This window comes from Rousettus aegyptiacus, unplaced genomic scaffold (assembly GCF_014176215.1).
Source record: "Rousettus aegyptiacus isolate mRouAeg1 unplaced genomic scaffold, mRouAeg1.p scaffold_m13_p_17, whole genome shotgun sequence".
Taxonomy (NCBI): Eukaryota; Metazoa; Chordata; class Mammalia; order Chiroptera; family Pteropodidae; genus Rousettus; species Rousettus aegyptiacus.
This window is the reverse complement of record NW_023416292.1, coordinates 19569885-19594293: the sequence shown is the minus strand read 5'-3', so window position 1 is coordinate 19594293 and position 24409 is coordinate 19569885. Positions and strand designations below refer to the sequence as shown.

Here is a 24409-nt window from a genome sequence, read left to right as displayed (position 1 = left end):
ACCACTTTGGCCCCATTTTCAGACCACCCCTCTCCCGTGTCCATTTTCTTCCTAAAGAATTGTTCATTTTAAAAGAGCTTTTGTTGTAGTTAATATCGCTCTACTTCTAATGGGTTCTTTCCCCCCCCCCCAAAGGGCTCAATAGTTTAATGGAATCATTTTTTTTTCCTCCTACATTTGATTCTAGACCCAAATGAAGAAAACGTTTTCTGTCCTTTATCATAATTTCGGGGGGCCTGTCGTTCCGGGGTCCTCCTGTTTCCAGCCCCCTGCCTGCACTGACTATCAAAACTGCTTGGGTTGCAAATAAAATATGAAATGAAATCCATGTGGCATTTCTCATTGAATTAGGACCAGAACGTCGTTTGTTAAATATTAACAGATGGCTAAATTCTTAATATCAAACTAACATTTAAAAGCATCTAAGAGGACCCACGCGAGGAAGAAAGGCTAGAGGACCGCGTGTTTCCTCCGTCGCCGAGCGAGCCCTTCCTCTGCCCTCCCCTCCCCTCCCCTCCCTTCCCCTCCCGCCACGTGTCGAGAATCACCGGAGACGCCTATCTCACACAACTCCCATCCCTTGGTAGCTGGTAGCAACAAAGCGTGTGATGGTATCAAAACATTATAATCACGCGTTGGCCAGCTCAGGCGATATGTTGCCATTGGCATGCTTCAAAGTCTTTGATTAAAGCCTTCTCTCTCTCTCTCTCTCTCTCTCTCTCTCCCTCAAAAATAGGAAAAAGAGAAGAAGTACATGCTCCCCTTGGACAACCTGAAAGTTCGGGATGTGGAAAAGGGCTTTATGTCTAGCAAGCACATCTTCGCGCTCTTCAATACAGAACAAAGGTAAGGCAAGGAAGCTGCTTCTGTCTTTAGATTCTCTCCCTTGAATTTCCACGTGATCCAGAGGCCATATCTGTAATAGTTCCTTTGGCTCCAACTTGAAATTTGTTAACTCATCAGTTTTCCTTTCATTCGCCTTGTATTTTTAGCTTCCATCATAGGTATGAATTCGAACATTAAGTCAGAGTGAAAGGGATCTTCAGGTATGAATTAGTTTGTTCCGTGCTTTTCTAGCCGGCGTCCAAATCACGGCACTTCCGTTCTTAAGCTATGTTTTATTACTCTCAAGTGTCCTTTGCCCTGAATTTGTAGTTTACGTACTTACAAATGACTCAGCGATAATTTTTAATAATATATTTTTGGTGTGAATGGATATCACTTAAGAACTATGCATATGTGTTATGACTAAATTCTTGCATCTGTGAATAGAATTATCCAGTTAATATGAAATCAAATGTATAGTACTTTATAGTTTTTCAAAGCACCGTCCACGTTTATTGTCTGGTTTTTGTAACAATTGCCCTGTGAGGTAAAAAGAGTCATGTGGCCGCCATTTTATAAATTAGAAAAAATAACTTGAAGAGGCTGACTTTCTTAAGATCACAAAATTAGTACGTGGGAGAGCGTAAACTTGAACCAGGACTTCTGGGTCTAAGAGCACTTTTTCTTCGACTTGGTTTTTTCTCTTCCCTTCCCTTCCCTTCCCTTCCCTTCCCTTCCCTTCCCTTCCCTTCCCTTCCCTTCCCTTCCCTTCCTTTTCCTCTCCTCTCTCCAACCCTTTCCTCCCCTTTTCTTCCCTCCCCTTCTCTTTTTTTACTGCTGGCCACTGACAATATCAAAACTTCATTTGGGGCTGATTATCACAGAGTGCCATGATTGTTCATTGGAACTAAGCAGTAAAGTTAAACAAACAAATGGAGAGGTGACAGAGGACAGGACAGAGAGATGTCAAAGGGCCACAGCTAGGCAACTACAAAATAGATCTTCCCCAAATGGAAATGTTATAGGAAAAAACTAATTAATTTCTATGAGTGATTTCTTAAGTGACAGATTCATTAGGTGGCAGGGTCTAATCTTAACCTATCTTTTCAGGGTTTTTTTTTCTTTATTTAGCAATGAATGACGTTCCTTGATTAGGGTTAGCGACTGGCCCAGGGTCAATCACACAGCGAATCCACACAGCAAGGGAAGCCTTCTTCCCACATTCCCAGTCGGTTGCTCAGAGTGACTCATCGTACAAAAATACTTAGGGAAACCACAAGAGCAAAGCGCTTAAAGAACCAAGGGGAAAGCGAGTTAAACACAACTCTCCTACCAAATACTGAGATGGGACTTTTAGAAAGAGGCCGAGTGTTATTCGAGAGCAGCTTGTGGGGAACAAGGACTAACTAAGCCTGCTGGTCATGATGAAGGATGCAAGGTTTCTTGGAGCGAGCAGAAGGGGGGCCTGGTACGGGGCCCGCACTCAGCGCAGCCAACACCGTGCAGGTGGTGGGCTGAACGGAGCCCGTGGTCCACCTGGGCACTCAGGTTCTAAAAGGCCTTGGTACGAAGTGAAAAATCAGATAGTGGCAAACAACTTCTTAGATGAAACACAACTGTGGATTTCAGAGAGAATGAAAGACACACAAATGGGGAAAGTCTGGACTCCTAAAACCCCGGGTCCTCTGCAACCCTAGAGTTCGCAGCTGTCTGGGATCGAGCCCAGCCCCTCGTCAGAGACCCGCGCGAGGGCGAGGACGTCCCATCTGCAGACACGTTCGCCTTGGTCTTTTTCTCCGAAAGCTTCACTATTGTCAGTTATTTTTGTCCTGGCGGGGAACCCTAGTACAATGTTGAATACTGTTGGGTGTCCTTGTGATGTTTCCAATTTTAAGGAGAATTATTTCATAACGTTATAGTTAAGTACTTTCTGATAGGTACCTGATATCAGGTAAAGAAGACCACTTATGTTTCTAGTTGCTAAATTGTTTCCGTTTTAATCATGGGTGAGTGTTGAATTTTATCATGTGCTTTTTCTGCCTTTACAGAGAAGATTGTATGATTTTCTTCTCTAATTTGTTTATGTGGTGAGATATATTAATAGACCTTCTGATGTTAAACCATCCCTAATCTCCTAGGAGTGAACCAGTTGAGTCGTGATGTATTATTACTAATTATGTATTCCTGGCTTATGTTTGCTGGTATTTTAGACTTTTGCGTCTTATTCTTAAATGAGTGTGGCTCATAAAAGTCCTTTATTGAACCGTCTCTGCTTGGTTTTCATATCGAGGTGCTCTTATCTTCATTACTGAAGTGGGAATAAGTCCTATTGTCCTTTGGAAGATTTCGTATAAAATAAAGGTGAACTGTTGATTGATTGATTGGTAGATCTCATCTGGCTCTGGTGGGCGGTGATTTAATGTATTTAATTATAGATTTGTTCAGGTTTTCTATTTTTTTCATGAGTTAGTTTTGCTGATTATATGTGTGTGTGTGTGTGTGTGTGTGTGTGTGTGTGTGTGTATGTGTATTTTAGGAAATTGTCCTTTTTCTTTATTTTTAAATATATTAGTACCAAGTACTTTTTTATTAAAAATTACTGGGGTAATAACAGCAATTAATGAAATCAAATATTTTAAGTGTACAATTCAACAGTATGTCACATATATACTACATTGTGTGTTCACCACCCAAAGTTAGATTTCCTTCCATCACCAAATTTTGACCCCTTTTACCCCATCTACCTCCTCCTCCCCCACTCCCTCTGGTAACCACTAACCCATCGTCTGTGTCCATGAGTCTCCGTTCGTTTGTCATGTTTCTTTCTTTCAGTTTTATATCCTTCGTATGAGTGAAATCATGTTTTCCAACTTTTTCTGTCTGACTTATTTCACTCAGCATGATTTTCTCAGCATCTACCCATGTTGTCACAGATGGTAGGTAGTATTTCGTCCTTTCTTATGGCTGAGTAATATTCCATTGTATATATATACCATATCTTCTTTATCCAATCACCAGGTATTTCTTAATGTTCTGTTTTTTAGATCTCTGCTATGTCTGAAATTTGACCCCTTTTTACGTCTAATAGTAAGCCTTACCTTTTTTTTAAATATAATCACTATTGCCAGAGTTTTATCTATTTCCAAAGAACCTGCTTTTGACTTTTTTGTTCCTTTATTTTTTTATTTCGATAATTTCTGCTCTCTTTATTATTTCCTTCCTTGTATTTTCTTTGTGTTTACTTTATAGGTCTTTTTTCCCCCTGACTTCTTAATTTAAATGTGTAGCTCATCAATTTTTATTTTCTTTCCTATATATGCATATAAACCTAGATTTCCCTCTAGGTAATCCTTAGCTACTTACAACAAATTTAAAGATGTAATTTTTTTCTTATCATTAAGTTCTGTTTCCTACAATCTTCTGTTTGCATAATCTTCATTATGATTTCTTCCTTGAGTTGTTTAGAATTGTATTTTACATTCTATATTGCATGGAATTTTATTGTTTGTTGTTATTGATTTCTAACTTAATTGTATTGTGGTCAGAGAATGCACATGGTAAGTTTTCATAAATATTCTATGTATGCTTGAGAAGAATATATTGACTTGGGAGAGCACGATTCCAGGAGGGTCCACTAGATTATGCTTATTAATTGTACTGTCCAGTCTCTATCATTAAGATCTTTTTTCATCTTGATTAATTCAAACACTCAGCAAGTATGCATTAGGCAGCTGTTACATGCCAGGCACTGCTCTATATTCTTAAAATGCTGATGTGAATAAAACAGACAAAAATGTTTTGCTTTATGTATTTTGAGGTCAATCTATGTTATTAGATTCTTACAAGTTTAGAATTGTATCTTCTTAGTAACATGTTTAAGAATAATTTTGTGACAACTCCCTTTATTTTTAACAATGCTCTATGCTTTAAATTTTATTTTATCTGATCTTAATATAGCTATAGCTATACTACCTTTTTTTCGGTTACTATTTGCTTGGTTTATCTTTTTTATTTACTTTGCCATCAATTTGTTCTTTATATTTATTGTGTTTTCCTTATAGCATGTAGTTGGATTTGTTTGGTTTTAATTTAATGTGAGATCGTTTTCTTTTAACTGGTGAGTGTAGTCCATTTATATTTATTATTTTTATTAATATTACCGATTCATCAAATTTATTTGAACATTTTATTTTAGTCTTTCTGTTTACCCTGCCTTTTAATACTTATTTTGCCCCTTCTTTCCTGAGTCCTTTTTCTTTTATTCAAATTAGTTAATTTTTTTTCCTTGGCTTGGAAATTATGTACTTTATTTTTATGCCTTGACAATTTTTGACTCGAAGTTTGAAGTCAGTCTTCCAGTTATCTTTCCGAAATGACCTTAAAACACTTCAGCGCCACCGACTGTCCCCTGATTTCCATGTTACTGTCACTCAGTGTTTGTGAGTGCCGCCCTGCTTTATCCCCACTCTGCTCAATATCATAATTGGTTCACGTAGACAGCGAATGTTTAGATTTATCGACATGTTTGTCAATTTCTTGGCTCGCTTTTCTTCTTGGATCCCACTGTTTAATTTTGGCTCATTCTTCACATTCCAAGTTGCTCTCTTTAGAACGAAATCCCTTCAGTGGGCAGTATCTGGTTATAACTCTCAGTTTGGTGTTCGTTTTCCTGAAAGTATTTTATTCATTTTTGAATACTACTTTAGTTGGATATTAAATTGTTGGGTCGACAGTTCTTTGATCTTATACTTTGAAGTGGCTTCAGCTCTGCTTTTGAGAAGTCAGCTGCCAGTCTCACTAGTAGGTAACTTGTATTTTCTCGCTAGTTGAATTCAAGAGCTCTTCTGTCTTTGGCATACTGAATCTTCAATATGGTGTGTTGCTATGTGTGTTTTACTTTCTGTTTCCTACTCGGGACCTAATTTATTTTCTAAACTTGAGGATTCATGATTTTCGTAAAATCTGAAAAACAGGGTATCATTACCTCTTTGACTTTTATCTTTTCTCTGTTTTTTTTCTTATTTCTCCTTCTGGAATTCCTATTAGACATATTCTAACCCATTTTATCCCGTCCTTTTGTGTTTAACTCTATCTCATACATATCTCTCTGTGCCTTGCTTCGGGTCATTCGTCTAGCTCTACCTTCCAGTTCACACACACCCTCTTCATCTGCGACCAGGTGAAAACAAACTTGCCTGTCATCTTCCTTTAACAATGGACGGATTTTTTTTTCCCCCAATCCATCCTTTTTCGGGGGATGTAGCCTTTGGAGAGCCCTGACTCTCACACAAATCTCAAGATTTTGTTTTCTATTTTTTTGTAGCCACTAAGATCCAAGCTTTTTGATTACGAAGGTAACAGAATCCAGTGACAAAAGTGACAAAGAAGTATTTCTTCGCTCTTGCACGTGTGTGCACGCTCACATGCGCTCTTTCTCTCTCTCCCCTTCTCCCTCTCTCCCTCCCTCTCTCCTTCCCTCCCTCAGATTATTTTTCGTATTTCAGCGAGAGCCTAGGATTTAAAATAATGTTTTTCAGCAATTCTAGATGTCTTGTAGGAAAGAAGTTTTAAATTTTTCCATTCTGCCATTTTCGTTGAAATGAAATGGCCTTTCATGACCACTGGGTCATCGAAACACAAAATGTTTCTGACTTCCCCACTAGAAGTGAGGGTTGTGACAAAAATGAACACGAATGCCAACCTGGGGATTCTCTGTGTTTACAAACGTGAATGTTTCACAAACCATTTAGAGAAAAACAGCTATTATTCTCCTGTTCTCTCATTTATTTTCTCAATAAATAACTATTTATTCTGTTATTTATTCTAAAATATTTACGAGGCATTCCTGTATTGCCTGCCCTGCAAGTCAGTATCAATTCTCTAAATTAAGTACAAGACGTGATCTTATTTTGCGTGTCATTTGTAATCACCAGTAGGTCTCATGCAACATTCATTTTTTCACTGACCTTAATACAGAAAATTTAGGAAATCAACAAAGAGATTTTAAAAATGTAGAAAAGATTGTCTAATTGAGAGCATACTATCCATGAAACGTGGGTTACAGCGTATAAGGTAACATTTAACCAGATTATGTGATGGTGTATTCCGCACCAGTACTTGATTGCTAGGGCAGCAGAGAACTCAGGGTTTAGCCACAAGCGGAAGTTAGCCTCATCAGAGGTGGTCGTCACTGGGTCGCAACAGGACCCGATAGAGAGAAAATAGAAATACCCCAAAGAGGGAATAGTATTACTCAAAGCAAAAAGGTGGGAAGTGTTGTGTAATCTGTTGCTAGTCTTTTGGGATGAGAAGAAGGCTCCTTTAAAGGTAAGGTGAGCATTCTTTTTTTTAAATCCCTCATAGGGTCTATTGAACTGGACTTACCCATGTAAGTTTATAACATTTTAAAATTCTATATCGAAGGAAAACTGTGCATCTATCAAAGGCCCATATACCTAGCACAATTCTGCCAACTATAGTTAATGGCATTCTTTTCACCATTTACATTGATTCCAAGGTTATGTTCCTTTTTTTTTTTTCCTTGCGAGACAAGATCTTGTAAGGAAAGGAGTATTCTCTTTCCTTGCCTTTCGATGAACTTACCCTTGGTTAATTTGGGAGAGCTTTTGTAAATGCTTGTATTACTTTGCATTCTTCATCCCTGCAGTGTTTCGGATCAAGTCATTCAGCTGTTTAGCGGACGCAGGTGAGATGCATGGCTCAGGGCTCAGAGTTTCTGTGTCAACACTGGGGTCGGCACCAATTTGAATACAAAGTGTCATGGCTTTTTAGGGTTCTATGAGACCTTAGAGATACTCTTGTCTGTCCGCCTCACCTCACCTGGAGCTGGCACCTGTAACAGTTAAATGCCTTCCCCATGTCATTAACGCCAGAGCCAGAAGCAGAACCCGGACCCGATGTCTCTCGACCCGGGGTTCTTTCTGACAGCATAGTTTTGATAGTAACTATGGAACAGAAATTCCACCTGATAGTTTGCTTGGAATTGTTCCTAAAAGAGCAGCAATGAAGAGTTTTTAAACTCGTTTTTGTAGATATTTCAGTTCGCTGTTGGGTCTTACAGTTTTCCACGGAATAATTTTAGCCTCATTCACGAAGCCTGCCATAGAACTGACCTGTACCCTGGCTACAGTTTTTGAAAAACCATCAGCCATTGCTACTTGTGCCATGGCACTCTTCTTAAGAGGTCATTCGGTTGCTATTTCAACTTTCCACTATAAAGTTTAAAACAGTTACTCCGTGGTCCGCAATCATCAGGTGTGTGGAAATGGATACATTTAACATCCTTTTTTAAAAAGCCTCAGTGTCTTGGTGAATTAATGTGATCTTTATAAGTCTGGTGACCACATTTTTGAGCCATTCTAAACAGTGCTTCAGTGCTACGATTTTTATAAATGGAAGGAATTGTTACTCGTTGCAATGACTTGAGGGCTCAGAGCGAGTGAATTTCACACCTAGCCTGACTGAGGCCTCGAAACCCCAGGGAAGGTGAGCACTCGCCGGCCTCCTGGGCCCTCCCCGGAAGGCATCCCCGATGCCCGCGGGGGCCGACCAGCTGCAGCACTGTGCTCCCACATTCACTGCGTGACCAAACCCTTCTGAAACTCCAGGTGAAAGGATTCCTAAACCGCTCCGCGGCAGGGTCTGCGCCAGAGCGCGGAAGGTCCCCCAGGCTTTCGCCCGTGTGGCTTTGTTGGCAGTGGCAGAACCTAGCAGCCTCCCCGTGCTGCTCCGCGCCCTCCCAGGCAGGCCTGCGCTTCCAAGGTCACGTTAAGGCCCATTTGGTCCAAGGTATGTCAGCTCCGGCAGCCAGCAGAGATCCGTGTCGTTCTAGGGGGTCGTGGGGCTGCCCCGTGGTGTTTTCCGCGTACCCCTCGGGGTTGGCCAGCTCTGTTTTCTCTTAAAAGAAGGCGTTCTTTCTTTGACGCTGCCGTGAGGCTTCAGTTCAGGATACAGTTTATCAGCATCGCCAAGCGTTCCGATTCGCTTCCTCCCCACCCCCCTTACAGAAAGGGGTTTCAGGGTGTTTCACTGCCCTGCTTGGTCCCCAGCACATTGCTGACACTCAATAAATGTCAACTAACGCGGCCCTGCAGCTAGCGCGTGCTCTCTAGGCATTCCGAAAAGAATGGCCCTTTATTCTCATTGTTGAGGGGTATATTTTTCCACTTGTTGGCTGGGAAGGAATTGGAGTCAGGTTTTCCATTTATATACCTTTACGGCTCTGCTTCTATATTAAGACACGCTTCGAGTTCAAGTTATTCGGGAACATGCTTAATTAAACAAATATGCTGGGCAGAAGGTGGTGTGCAATGCCTCGTCCAGAAGGTCGCGTCTCGCTGGGCTGTGGTGGGGTGTCAAATCTGTGTCAGAGGAAGGCGATCACTCTTCCACGGACAGGGGTGGCAGAGGCTCAGGTTTATTGGAAATTCAGTAGAGTAAAAACATGTAGTGCTTTGCGCTAGGAAATGAAATTTTGTGTAAGGAGCACAATGCAATTAAGCTGGTATTTGGAACAGAAACAAGACACCTGGAACAGTTACTTCGGTTCACTTTAGCCCACCGTTGTCAAAAGAGTGTTTAAGACACGCTCTTGCCTTATAGAATGCTAAGTAAGAATCGTTCTTCCTTGGAGTACTCTGATTCAAGAAGATTCTTCTTTGTCAGATGAAGATGCATTCGGTGACCAGTCTTCTAGTCCCAGCTGAGCGATGAAATGTGTGTCATCCTACATTTTCTCATGTTTCCACATAGGGGCGTTGGCAGTGCCCCCTAACTATGAACAACCGGCGGAGGGCAAACATCAGTTTGAGAGTAAAATCTCTTTATCGCTCTCAGTGGACTTCTCCGGCTCATCATGCCCTCTCTGTGACTTCAGGGATGATGCAAAGGTTTAGTTTCCCCCATACTTTCTCCTCCTATCTCTGTCTGTCTCTTCCTCCCTCTCTCCACCCCTCCCTCCCTTTCTCCCTTCTTCCCTTCCTCTCCCCCTACACACACACACACAAACACACACACACACACCACACGTGTCGGTGTGTATACACATACATACATTGTGCTAGATACGAGGCCAACTAGCGTCTGGCGTCTCGTCCTTGGGCGCACACAAGTAAACGGCTTAGTCAGGCGCCAGGGGCAGGGCCGTGAGAAACACTTAAACAAAGGTGTCTAAGTAACGGAATGTGTCGAGTCAACATTTTCATACCTCGTACCTCCTTCTAGTCTTAACACATGACAAACAAATAAACTAAGGTAAAATGAAACCACTGCCATCGATGTTCCTCTCCACTGCTGGACTGCCTTCCGTGAGCGACAGGCCATGTGTGTCTTCTCAATTGCTTTACCCCAGGGCCTGACACACTGCCTGGTGACTGGGGGTGCTCAATAACACGAGGGAATGAATAAGTAGTTGGATGTTAAACTTTCCCCCTCCATTGTATGGAGAAGGTTTAAATAACGCCAATCGCCAACAGAAAGCCTTCTGTGAGTAAGCCGATAGCCTCCGATCCGAGTAGGCTGCAAATGGAAATATTCAGTGACAATTCTTGGAGGAAATAGTGTTAGTTCAAAAAGAAATCTTTCATTTAAAGAGTAAGAACCTGAGCATTTTCAGTTATGTACAAACTGTATAAATGAGTTTTGTTTGAACAGAACAGAATTCCAAGATGTCCTTTAAGAAAAAGAAATGTAGTGAGTAGATGTTTCATTATAAATTATCTCAATTTCATTCTCATGATCTTATTTCTATTGTTCAAAAATGTCTTGGAGGCGTCCTTGCCCAGCTTTCTAAATCTTCGCTTCTTTAGCTCCAGCAAAGTCTTAACGAATTTCAGGTTTTTTGTCATATACAGAACTTTTGAAAGTTAGGGTGCCGGAGAGCCAGAAGCCAGAGTTTGAGTTTTCCATTAGTAAGTTTGGGGTCCTTCTTGTTTCTGCTGGAACTGTTAAGCTCACATGGGTCAGACAGAGAGCCGAGGCCTCTCGCAGAGTCCTTGGTGGCAAGTTCACAGTATGACAGTAAAGTCTATTTCTCTCTGTACATCTGCAAGGATGGAGCCTGTACATTCCCTGTATCTGGGAAGCCGTTACATCCACATCTCGGAATCAGAGAGCTGTTTCTGTGTCTGCTCTCTTCCTTTGTGCCAGCCTCTCACTGCAAAGACATTTGTCATCAAGATCCGATGCTGCTGATCACAGTGGTTGGCCAGGCGTCACCCCTGCAACGTTCCCCTGATGGATGTCTCTCCGATTGTAAAATGGCGTCGGTAGGAAATTCTGGGTACGCCAGAGAGGAGGGGCAATGGGGTCCTCAAATCGGAGGCCGGGGAGAGATGGTTTGGAGAACCAAAACTGTCTGCCCACTTGATTTATTTGACGTACCAGCCACCCCAAGACAGAAATCAAATATGATTTGGTAATATTTTCGTGAACTAAGTCTGTGACAATGGGTTTCACAGCTAAGATAAATTCTCATGAAAGCCAACGTAATTGCTTGGGTGCGAAATGTCTGTGGCTTGAAGCAATCACTTTAAATTCTTCTCTTATTGGTTTTCAAATTAAACTCCGAAATGAAACAGGAGCACGATGCTCTACTGGGGTGACTGTTTCTGCCTTTCCTGAGAGAGAAAAATAGCAAGTTGGTGCTTTCCAGCTTTTTCAAATGTCATTAGAAGGCTTTGGAGAAATTCTTCATGCTCGAAACACCTGTGTGTAGTCCATATCCATTTTCCTAGGGGAATTAGGCATTGTGTTCCCCAGGAGCCTCGGCGCATTTCAGAGGGCTTGGTAGGATAGATGCGGCGACTCAGATCAGCCCCTCTCTTCCCAAGGATTTAAGCTGGACTTGCATCTTAAGCCATCAGTAGCGCCAGCAGGGAGTTTGGTCAGCGTTTGAGGCATTCGTGCTCAGGAGCTTTCCGTCTGAGGGCTGTCTTGATGGATGAGCCCAACATGACTGTGTAAAGTTCAAGAACAAAAAGAAATTATGTCCTTCACAGCAAGTTTACTTTTCTTCTAGGATTTCAGAACAAACACACTGCCCGCTCCCACCTACTTTCCGGAACAACCATTTGCTGGTGGGCACTGCCCTCCCCCACGGCCCCTTCAGACAAACACTGCGGCTTGGGACAGAAGTCCGCCTCCGTTTGGGGACCATCAAAAGGCCCCGGTTGTGTTCATTAATGATGGGGGAGCAATCGCTGGTTACAGCATGCTGCAGAAAAATACACGCCCGGTTCTAAGATGCGTCCTGTAGGGAAGATGCTGCCCCGGTTAAGTTGTAAGAGGCAGCCTGACAGATCATCATCAAAGAGACTGGTCCAAGTGACCCGATACCGTTAAAGATGCGATCGTTAATAAACGGCATCATTAACCAACATGCTAGTTTTTGTTAAAAAGTGAACATTTACTTTTGAAAATAAGTAAGTCATTCTAAAGAACTTGGTTCAAGGAATTAAACGCATTGACTCAGGCTTTTATTCTAGAGACTGGGTCTGCATTCTGGTTGTTTATGGATAGAAATGAAGTGACTTGCGTGCTGTGCTTTGATGAGGATTTCGGGGCGGCATGGCACCCCAAGATGGAGCCAGCAGAGGGGTGGCCAGGTGTGCAGGCGTTTCAGTCAGCAACCTGTGGGAGAGCTCTTAAGAAATGAATAAACAGGGATGTGAGCTTTCTCCCAGCTGGGTCTAGCCTGGAGGAAATGTCTAAACACCTTAAATTTCTTTGGCAGTCTTAGAGGCCTCCAAGAACCAAAATAAAGAAATCTAAGCACATGTTTCACTGACTATTGGAATAATCAAGTTTGTAGAGATGACCTCTCGGATATCGTAAAATAGTCCACAATTTGAAGAAAAAACTTACATCAAATAGGAAAATAAACAGAAAAAGTCCGAAGAGGGTTACTATTGAAAACCCAGTCACGCTGAACAGTGCATCACGGCTCTGTCTGGCAGACACCAGTGTTTTCCAACATCGCCAGTGTTACTATATACTATTCTGACTTATTAAACACCGTGTCTAGTTCTTGAGTTAGGAAAAAAAGAAAAAAGCCTTTAAATCAAAGAAACACGTGAATATGTAAAGTTATATGAAGGTCACTGAGCTCCCTCAAATCGGGCACTCAAAAATATTAATTATAAGCCTGGCTTTTTATAATATCAGTTTACAAATCAGGAATCTTTCTGTGACTGAACATTTTTTCTCAGTTGATTTACTGTGAGACCAACTAACCAATCAAGAATGTCCTTAGTGGCTGTACCTTGCTGAGAGGAAATAATTGCGAAGGATTTAATTGTATACCTGGAACATGAATGACATTATTCTGTTTCCGTTTGCTGCATTCAGAGGGAAGCTAAAGTTAAATCTGTGTTCTGTCATATGCAATTAATTTTCATTAAGACACACCGCCTCGGCCAAGGGAGCTGACACGGCACAAGCTGTGGTAGAAAATGTTTGTCACACTCTCTGAGTGACTGAGCAGATGCCTGTTTCATAGAGAAAATATTTGCAGCGACTAACTGGAGTGAGCCCTTTCCTTTTCTTTCCCTTTTCTAATTTTGAAACTGCCTATGTTTACTTCTTAGAATCTGAGGAAAAAACTGTTCACATAAAGGAACGGTTTGAAAAAAAATGCAGTTGTCGAGACCCGTCCTGACGGTTCCAACACAGGGTCCGCCTCTGCCGTGTGCACGTTTGTTAAACCCGCACCTCGCTCCACACCGGCAGATCTCTCCCAGGCCGCAGCACGAGGCCATGTGTCCTGCTACGAGATGTTCGCCCGGGCATCACAGGAGGACTTTGCTTCAGAAAGCAGACAAACGTTTGAGACTTGGTTATGCCACCAGTGCGCGAAGGGGGCTAAACTCTTTCTGTGTTTTAATGACCACAGTGTGCATTTTAAAATAAATTGGCCCTCTAAGATCCCTGCTAATGGCCCCCAAACTTTTTGGTCTGAGGATCCTTTCCACTCTTAAAAATGATTGGGGACTTCAAAGAGCTTTTGTTTTTGCGGAGTGTGTGGATTATATTGGGAATTCTGTCAGCCAGTTGACTTCACATTGTTACTTAAAATTGGCCGAGTATATAGTAAGAGTATTTATACCATGGAAATTGGCAAATGCTACAAACCATGGCTTTTTTTTTTTCTTTTGAAAAGCTGGTTGTTAAACATTTATTAGCATACCACCAATTATATCCATCGTTAGAAATTAAAACTGAGAAATTAAAAAAATGTTTATTTATTAAATCATTCAAAAATAATAGTAATAAATCCATTTATACTCACATAAGTGGTATGTTTTATGGAAAAATAGATTTTAAAATATCAGTGAGAAGAATGGCATTATTTTTTTACAATTTAGCAAATCTCTCTAATGTGCAGCTTAATGGAAGACAGCTGGGTTCTCATATCTGCTCTGCTTTCAATTTGTTGCAATATGTTGTTTTGGTCTAAGTGTATGAAGAAAATCTGGCCTCACAGAGATATGTAGTTAAAAAGAGAAGAGTATTTTAATAGCTTCTTCAGACAGTTGTGGATTTTCTTCCTTGGTGCCTTACCAAAACTTGACAAGCCATAGTTTCCAAAGAGTTAGTTGCGATGTGGAATCTGAAATCATATCAACGAACTTTTCGTATTGTGCTACATGGATCCATCGGTCTATCATACACTTTAAAGGGATCTTTTCCTTATTAATGATTTTGTCCGTTATACGTTATCATTTGGAAAATATCGGCTCACTAATTTATACAGGACTTCTCAACGTTTACACATTTTATTACACAGTATTTAAAAGTCACACTCACTAATATCACCACCAATCGCATCAGAAAGGGAACGCTATCAAGCCCATGGCGGGACATTCCAGGTTTCCGAAATTCTAGGCCGAATTTTATCATTGGTCGTAAATTGTCAGTTGGCTTCCTCTAAGTGGCAGGCTCATGTTGTTTTGAGAAAATTTCTGCCTGAAGCTCAGGCTGTCATACCCATAGATGGACTATCCGTCCGACTTCCGGGTGAAAGCAGCAGGCGCCTCCGCTTACAGTCCGTTCGTACACGTGCCTGTGCTCCAGGAAGTGACTTTGCAGCACCAGTGCCTACGTGGACTCCCGTTTTGTGTTTAAAATACGTGATTTTTTTTTTTTTAATGTTCAGTGATTGGTCTTAAAATAATGCAGTAGCTTAACTGGCATTATAATGCTATTCTAAGATGTCGAATTGCGTATGACAATAAGGTAAATTATAAACCTCTATAAAGTCAAGGGAAAGAAAGAATTTCCATCCTATTTTTATTTCCTGTCTGGAGCTTTGTCCTGCTTCTTTGCATTAGGTTTCTTCCTTCTGGGAGTCAGAATACTTTCTCACCTGTGAGACTTAATCTTTTTCATCGTCTTTAGGTGGAGAGCTGGCAGCTAAAGTTGAAAAGCGAAATTTTCAGATCTCCCTTTTTTAAGGCAATAAGCCATCCTTAGACAAAAGAAAACATATTAAAAATACATTTTCTTTTATTTTAGGAAAGATTGTTAAATTTTAAAATAATCTTCTTTAGATAAAATCTTTAAATTAAAAAAAAAGATTTCTTTTTAAGTTTATCATTGCAAAAGAAGACAAAAATGTATATGGATACATGTGCACGTCTCCACATAGGCATGAAGGAAATTTAGGATTTTAAAATAACAATGTATTGCATCATAATGAAGTTAAGAAGATTATAACAAGTATAAATGAAAATAGCCACTAAGAGCACAGAAGAAGTACTGAGGACAAATTAATTAACCTCTGACAAAGCACTATACCACCTCTGAAAATGTCGAGTAGCATGAGAGTGTACAAGCTCATCTTTCAATAACTGCTGAAGTGATGACATCATCACATGTAATGTAGCTTGTGGAAAGCTCTGTCACTCATAACAGAATGAGAACAACAACCCGATATTATTGTGAAAGTGGTTTTGACCTCGAGGGCCCCCTGACAGGGTTTTGGTGACCCCAGAGGGCCCCAGACAATGCTTCGAGGACTGTGGTGGGCAGGGAACGTGTGACGTGTTAGTGCTGTGATGTCAGTTTAAGGTCCGTTTCTATGCTGCGGAGGGGACACTCACAGCGCACCTAAGTCTGTGGGTCGCTTCTTTTAGTTTCGAAGAACAGAGAACCCACGCGTTGCCAAATGAGATTTCTTCATGTCCCTTACGCACTGTCTTAAAGCTAAGGATGAAACGGAACAAACGCATCTGGAAGTCAAAGTCATTTCGGGGCAAGCGGATTGTTTTTTGTTTTGTTTTGTTTTGGGCAACCAAGGCCATGCCATTCGGTCCCTTCCCACTCACCTCCTAAAACGAAATACAAAACAGTTATGGAATTTCCAGCAAATTTGTTTACTCCCCTATCTGCCATTGCTTTTTTTTTTTTTTTTTTTTTTTCTATCAGTGATGATTCTGATGGAGATGGGTGCCAGCCAGAGAAATCGTCAAATAGCTCCGGGTTGAAAGGAGGTGAGGATGTTAGACGTGTGTTGATTTCTGAGTAGCATGTGTGGAAATACAGACGTGAGTAGGGAGAGGACCCTGTCACGGGGAGTGCAGCCACGCCCCCGCTCTCCGATTCTGTCCAAAAGGCAGAGAATCCAGGGCCTCAGTCTCGGGCGAGAGAACGGCTTCCACGGTCAGGGGAAGGGCAGATGCACGGCCTCCCTTCTTCCCTCTCCACTGTGACAGGTCTGAGAAGCGATGAAGGCAAGAAACACTGAATGACTGGAGCTGTGTTTTTACTAAATGTTATATGTGCGAAGGGTTATTCAGTCAATATCCTTCATCTAGAATCAAAATACTCGGAAATTTTAAGTAGAGTTTTCTCCTACAGCATGGCTTTCAAACTCTCTATGGTAAAGAACTTAAAAAAATTTTTGTTTCAGTTTCCTGCAGACCACACACAGTGCCACTGTACAACCAACGTGCATCTTGCACTGCACACGACACACCTCACGAGTCAGCAACACCCGATCCGGCCTGAACCCTATGCAGTAAGACCGGTCCACTGCGCATGGCTTGGATGCCGTGTAGGGTCAGGTGGCCACGAAGGCTTCCAAGTCTTTAATTAGATGAGTTACTCTGTCATTGGGAAATGACAGTAATTTCTTTGTACTGACTTTTTATTCAGCAGATATTCATCAATATCAAGTGTTAAAAGTTTTATTTATTACTCTCCAGCCATCGAAAGACTTCAACTTATCCCCCAAGACGCTTCAAGGACTTTTTCATTTCCACTTTGAAACATTCTAACAAACAATCTTGAACTTTCAATAGACCACATCATACCTGTGTTTAAAATATGTGATATATATATATATTTTTTTATGTTCAATGATTGGTCTTAAAATAATGCAGTAGACAAAAGACAAGGTAGTTGTCTACCTCTTTGAGAGGAAAGCGTCCTTTCACATTCTCTGAGCTCGTTGGGCAGTTAAATATGTATAGCAAAAAAGAAAGAAAGGAAGGAAGGAAGGAAGGAAGGAAAGAAGGAAGGAAGGAAGGAAGGAAGGAAGGAAGGAAGGAAGGAAGGAAGGAAGGAAGGATCAACATATAACTACAAAATGTTTAAGCTTTCAAATAGCAATTAGCAAAGTTTCACTGTATTATTAGCACATTCAAATCATTGTGGAACTGAGTTGTTGTGTGTGTTTTCTTTTCAATGTGGCTAGGAAACTTTTTGAAAAGGTTTAAGTTGAGGGTAGACGTTATCTAACTTATAAGTAGTTTATTGAGAACCTATTATGCACTAGGCTCCGTGGTAAGGACAAGTGGGAACAAAAATGGATCTTGCTCTCTGCGTCTATGACTCTCATAGTGTATTGGGAAGAGACGGATATTTCTGTCAATGGTATAGTATAATAAATGGGATTTCCCAGATCCTAACTTCCGAGATTCCCAGTGCGTAAAGCAGTCATCACATCTGTATAAATAATCAGAAATACATTGCAAACACTCGGACTTTGCAGATCAGGCTCCCTCGGGCAGTAAAAAGAGCTCCAGATTTCACAATCTTCAGCAGATTTCACAGGGCTTGAGTAGTGAGCAGGAAATGGCAGGCTAATTGCAATGTGGGAAAACATGAAGTGTCATGTCTTCAGAGGAAAACGATCCAAACTCTATTTAAGACTCTTGGAATCTGGTTAAGTGCAGTGAGTGAAAATGACCCAGGAGTCTCTGCAGACCAGCCCTTGAAAGCATCTACGCAATGTGTTGGGGTCGTCAAGCAGACATTATGACTAGAAGATACCCCGCTTTTATTAAAAAGATATGGTGTTTTATAATGTAAAACATTACATTAAAAACTTCTCATTCAGTGGCAAGGAAAGGTATAATATAAACAGAGAGGATCCTGTTCTGGGGGGGGGGGAGAGAGAGAGAGAGAGAGAGAGAGAGAGAGAGAGAAATGCCTTTAAAAGTGTTAGTGTCTTTAGATTATGTGACTATGATTTTCCCCCATGAAAGTTCAAAGTACTAGAATTAGGAGAGACCCTTGGATAAATATATAGACCGTGCAGTGGTTCTGTCAGTTATAGACTTTGATAGAACATTAGCCCCGAGCAATTTATGGAAAATTATGGCTGCATGAAAAATCAGCCTGCCCCTGAGGGACAGCATCCCTGAGCTCAGAGGCCGACTGCAGGGAGCACCTCTGCTTTTTCTGTTTCTTGCTTTCTGTCTCACAGAAGGAAAGCCGTGGTGGTGGATTCTAGGTTAAAACGTGCTCGTAGAAAGTGCTCTCTTTTCCTTAGGCGTCTAAATGGCTCTTGATCTCGCCCCCGGTCAGTATTCCGTACATTTTCATAGCGATTTGGGACTTAGAGCCCCTTCGCAGGGGCACTCGTTGCCATTTGTGTTGTGCAGCAGGTGACAAACAGGGTCGCCTTCAGGCGGATGCTCGTCCCGTGCCCGTTCACTGACATGCCGCGGGGGAGAAGGCAAGTTTCTGGGATTCATTAGCCCCGTTTTCTTGCAAACACCTCTGCTTTCTCCCACCGTCAGTTAAAAATCGGGGCCATCAGCACGTGACTCACAAGGTAAGTCCCCGACCTCAGCCTGGGTCACGTGGCACCGCCGACTCTCACCGTGCGTTCATGGTCCACCCCAGCGTGTGCCAACTGGAGGAGGAGCCCCGAGGCCCGTGGTTGGTTTAACCGGAGCGGACGGGGTTCTTCTCTGATAGTTTCTGTCATCCCCATGACTTCCCGGGCTGTGACAGTGGTCTCCCCATGTCTGACCTGGGGACTCAGGCCACCTTTCTAATTGCTGAAATCAGCTTTGCTTATTTTCACCAGCAGTCTGCTTTCTAAACATCGTCCTGCCAGGCTGCGTGTCATTTTTCTCCTCTCGGCGCAGGAAATGAGCGAGTGTGCGTGTTGAGAAAAAAGACGGATGCTTCGTCACCTTTGGAGGGGGCAGTGCATTTACGAGAAAGCTTGAGAATAATTCTATGTTGTAGTCAAAAATAATTAGAAGTGCTTTTAATTCCTTTTAATACACTAATGTTTATTGTAAAATCTCATTCATTTGAAGTACGGAAGCTTAAAACAAGTATTTAACTGCGTATCCTGGGGTAGTGGACCAGCCTCACACCCGGCACGGGGTCCTCTCTGGCCCCGCATTTGCACAGTTTGGTGTGTGGGGATTTGCGGAGAGCGATTCCCTAATCGGCTCGAAGCCATGAGCAGACTCATGGCCTTGGCAAATCAGTCTGATCTTCCGTGAGAGCCTGAAGGCCTCTGCCACCCTCTGTCACCATTGTCCCCGTGTGAAGATATGAAGAGAGTGCCCCCGCTTCCATCCACGTCTCTGCCAAGGTCGCCAGCCCGTTCCCCGACCGCCCTCTGCGAAGATGGACACCCATCATTCTCTCCCCTTCTCCTGCGCTGGCCTGTTCTCGACACTCATTACTTTTTGATATTTTTATTCCTGTTTGTTCGTTTTCTGTCTCCCCCGTTTGAGTAAAAGTTCTACAAAGGCACGGGTTTAATCCGGTCCGTCCGCCGCTGTCTCCTCAGTGCCCAGAGCAGTGCCTGGTGTGCACGTAGCAGTTTTTCAGGAATAAGTGAGTGAGCGAATGAATGTGTGAATGAAGTTGTATATTGCTTATTAATATCCTTGAGTTCACTGCTTGCTGAACTTTTTCTTTCATCTTAAGCTTCAGTCAACATTTATTTAATGGTAACTGCATATTCTGTGAGGACATAAAAAAAGGGACCAAATGATTATGTAGAACTTTGTACTTTACAGTTCATTTATATATATATATATAAATTTATTCATATATATATAAATTTATATATATATATAAATTTATTTGTTAAACATTTAGAAAGCCAGCCAAAAGAGATTCCAGCTTAACATTAGAAGGGAACAAGAAAACATTCACGAGAATCTTAAAGAAGGAGAAGCACTAAAATTCAAAATTATGGACAGTAATAGTGCCCGGGTTTCGCAGAAGTGGGGGAGAGAGAGCGAGAACAAGAGACGACAGGAACAGTTCGAGTCGGGCATCCTTAAGCCACCCTGCGACGTCGTTACGGGTGACATACAAGGACGAGGTCAAAGCCGGAGTCCACGCGCGATGACTGGAACGTGGGAAGTCGTGGCCGAAGACAGGAAATTATTTTCAGGTAGCAGCAAGTTTTGTTTTGCGGGAAAAGGACTCATTTATAAGCAGAAGTTATGAGAACCGAATATAAGACATTTTGTGTTTGCGATGATGGGGAGAGAGAATGTGTTAGCGGAACCGAATTACGGAAAATGTTCTAAAGCTGGGGAACAAGGAACGCCTCCAGACTCTTGAAGGGAGCTGACAGCGGTATGGAGGGGAATGTATTCCCAATAGCGCATGCTGCGGGCTGGACGGAGGTGAGATACAAACAGGGGCGCCTGGCAGGTCGTTGGAATGTCCCCCGAGTTCCACATGAACCACCCGCTTGCAATTGGTTTTCATCCTCGAATTAATCACAGTGGCAATCTCAAGAGGAGAGTCCCCAGGAAAATGGTGCCCCAGTGGAGATTGCATCTTTGTAAAGAGCTATTCCACTTCGTATTAGTATTATTTTTCATTTTTAAAATGTTAACAACTCCATCTACGCATTTTCGAATGGATTAAGCTACTTTGCATACCCAACTCCTTAATATATCGTTCTGCTCTTACGTGTTAGCTACTTTGTTTGGCAGTACTGTACTTGTTTCTTCCTCGGTGATACTTTGAAAAAAATCTAAGATACTTTTCGATCATCCCATTCCTTTGCTTGGAAATATCTGAATGATATGACGTTGGGGTTGAAAGGAAATAAGAGATGTCATGTTTTGCCTCTAGGCAAGACCTTATCTAAAATATGTGAGCAAGATGGACATCTATTATACTTGCTTCCGTGACCTTTTATCCCAGAGTTTTTACTAAGCTCACGGCACAACTGTGGAGGAGCTGGAGTGTGTGATTGATCTTGTCCATTACTCATTTCCACCGCTCATTCTGTCTACCTCCTACTTTCGTCTTCTTTCCAGTTGGTTACATCATTTGGAAGTTGCCTCGTCAGCTAATAACATTTTCCAGGAGCATTTGCATTTTAATAGTAATTACTACCAGGCACCATGCTAGATGCTTTATATACATTATATTAAATCCTTCAAAACCCTCTTAGATAATACTATCTGCAGTTATCAACGAAGACATCGAGATTCTGAGAACTTGAGTGATTCAGCTCAGAGTCACAAAACTAACAAACACATAATTAACAAGTTCCAGACTTTGAATTTCTTTATCTGATTCTAGTCTAGGCTCTTTCCATCATATCGTGCTGATTCTTATAGGAACCCCAGGCTCTCCAGACTCACAAGAATGAAACTGCCAGAAACATAACTGACTGGCAAAAGTTTTGATAGGGGATAAGGATATTTGGGGTAGGATATAACTGTTCACCTCCAACCCGTATTTAAAAATCACTCTGACTTTATCAGGAAGCATCCTTTGTTAGACCCCTGGAAGGCTGGGCTTAACTATTTGGAGATGGTCTCAGATGCCTTACTTGCAGATAGAGCTCGTCATTCTTTTCTGGTGACTGGAGCCTCAGTGGAAACCCGCATGTGCCCCTCATGTGCAGGGAGGAGAAGAAGACAGTCTTTCAGCCCAGGCACCTATACGGCTTAGGGGGCGGGGTCAGGCCTCAGGCCCCGCCGTCAGGTCGGTCACCTGTTATCAGGCCCACACAGCTGCAGCAGCACGGCCTCAACCTGTACCTGCTGACTCCAGGGTCGCTTCCTTCCCTGACACCAGCCGCCTGGAATCCTCGCTAGCCACTGAGGGAGACCCACTCGTGAGAGGCTCGTTTGGATTGCCAGAAAATTCTTTCTCATGTGTCTGTGCCACATTGTCAGTTGCCTGGCAGTTTTTTCTTCCGAGCAGTGGCCTGAAACACAGGGAGTTTCATACTGCTGCAAGCGGTGCTTTGCCTGCTAGTTTCATCTTGAAGATACCTTCCCCTGGCCTTTTAACCTCATCCGTCTCCCCTTTAGGCTCTCTCCAGTCCCCTGAGGCTCTCTCCAGTCCCCTGAGGCTGGACCCCACTGTTTTAGTTGGATCCCAGAACTGGGGACAGTGGTTGGCAGGACTTGACCGGTGAAGAATACCAGGCAGCAGTGACTAGAAGCAGTGACTCACGTTCTTTGTGACTGATTCTCCATTGTTGCTTCTGGAAGCTGTCCCAGCTGTCTCTTTCTAGTCCTCTAGAAAACCAGGTTTACCTTGATCTTACTGGGACGCAGGGGTGTTGTCTTCTACGTTCAGTGATGGAAGAGGCCAGTTTCACCAGGAAAGAGCTGTGCTGTCTCCTTTCTCAGCTAAGAAGAGACGTGGGGTGCCTCTGTGTTTTCTTTGTGGTCGAGAATGTGCAATTGCTTGTTTTGCAATAGGTTTTGTTCTGTGTTGTATGTAATTTTCTTCTTTATATCTTTTTTGCCTCCTTAAAATTAAATCCAGTAAAATGTGAAAAAAGAGAAGTGAAATAACCTCCACAGCTGCCGCGTTTTCCTGGAAGGCAAAGACATCTCAATTTTAGAGTTAGTCTTAAAACATGAAATCATTGTTCTTTGAAATAGCCGTCTGGTCAAAAGCGCCTTTGTAGTGTACATTTTAAACAACAATTTTTAAAAACCACTAGGAGCTGTGTAAAGATTTTCTTTATCTGGGTTACGAATTATTTTTAGTCTTTTGAGTAATTGTTAAAATGGTGAAACTTACCGGAATTAAACAGATGTCTGTGTTTGTTTTGGGGGAGGAGGGAAATGTCATCGGGATGTTGGGATTTACTGCGGACCTGGACGGCGAAGTCTAAATAAATGATCGTTAGTGGCTTCGCATTCCCTTCACCATCCATTTTTGTGCTTAGGGCCGGAATATAAGCCCTGTGACGTCAGGGACCTTGTCTGTCTTGATGGCCACGTGTCCCTCGGGGCCTTGCGCAACGCCTGGCACCTAGGTGGTGAAGAAGGCGGGGGAAAGAGGCAACAGTGTTCGAAAAGGCCTGGAGGATGGCCGGGCGTGCCGTGGGGCCCCTGGCCATAGGCCTGTCGCCACCACCGCCATCACCGCCAGCATCATCATCCTCACCACAACCTTCCACATAAATACTACACTCTTTCACACAGGCGTAAGTCGTCATTGAAGTGCTTGATATTTTTTAAATGTGATTTATTTTCTTCGATGGTTCAATTATGTCCTGTATGTCTAAAACTGTGAACGTACCTAAAATGGCTCCCCAAACAAGTCACCGAATGGCCAAGTGTCCTGCAGACCAGGTTTTTACAAACTTTTTGCAGCAAAGAGACTGATGTGTGTGAACAGATTCGGGGCCTTAAACAATTTCGTGCATCTGGCTGTATCTGCCCACCCCAACCCTGGTCTCGCTGAGGAAGCAGAGAGGCTCTGCAGGACCAGAGCGGGGCGGTGGTGGGCACCTGGGCAGGGCTGGGGCCAGAGCCCACCTCAGGTGGCCCCACAATAGCCTGACGTACCCAGGATCCTTCTGCAGCCTCAGACAGAACAGTGGCGTGAAGGCCTGTCTCTCCATGCGATTAAGACTCACACAAAATGCTCCCAAGAGAGGTCAAGGAACTGACTTTCACATAACTTGACATGATTAAAATAATAATAATACCGACAAATTATTTTAAAATAACTTGAAAGGGTCATTTTGTGGGGAGCTACTGTGTAAAACCATTGATACCATGACCATGAAATTCTCTTTCATTCTTTTAAGATTTTTCTGTCCCCCAGTGTCTTGAATAGTATTTCAATACTGATAGACTCGCACAAGTATCTGCGCCCCACCCCCAGACTCCAAGAATCCCTATCAAATCCTCTAGGTGTTGAGGGTCAACATGAGTCCATAACTCCTTATTTTTTCACAATTGTTTTTGGCTTCTCGATCAATAAATACCACGCCTTCTGGGATTAGATATCGCTTCTCTTAGATATCAACAATTAGATATTGTCACTAGTTCCTCAGGAATCTAGTTCTAAAACCTGGGTTTAA

The 24409-nt window shown here is 42.4% G+C and overlaps 1 protein-coding gene across 9 annotated transcripts in view; it reads left to right on the top strand.

The window, feature by feature from the left end:
- The window catches only part of DNM3 (dynamin 3), a 354287-nt gene that overhangs the window by 245385 nt on the left and 84493 nt on the right, over positions 1–24409 (top strand). For all 9 annotated transcript variants that reach the window (XM_036234646.1, XM_036234642.1, XM_036234648.1 and 6 more), the window contains one exon: positions 737–846. In XM_036234646.1, the coding sequence (XP_036090539.1) occupies positions 737–846 (110 nt within the window). The remainder of the gene's footprint in view (positions 1–736; positions 847–24409) is intronic.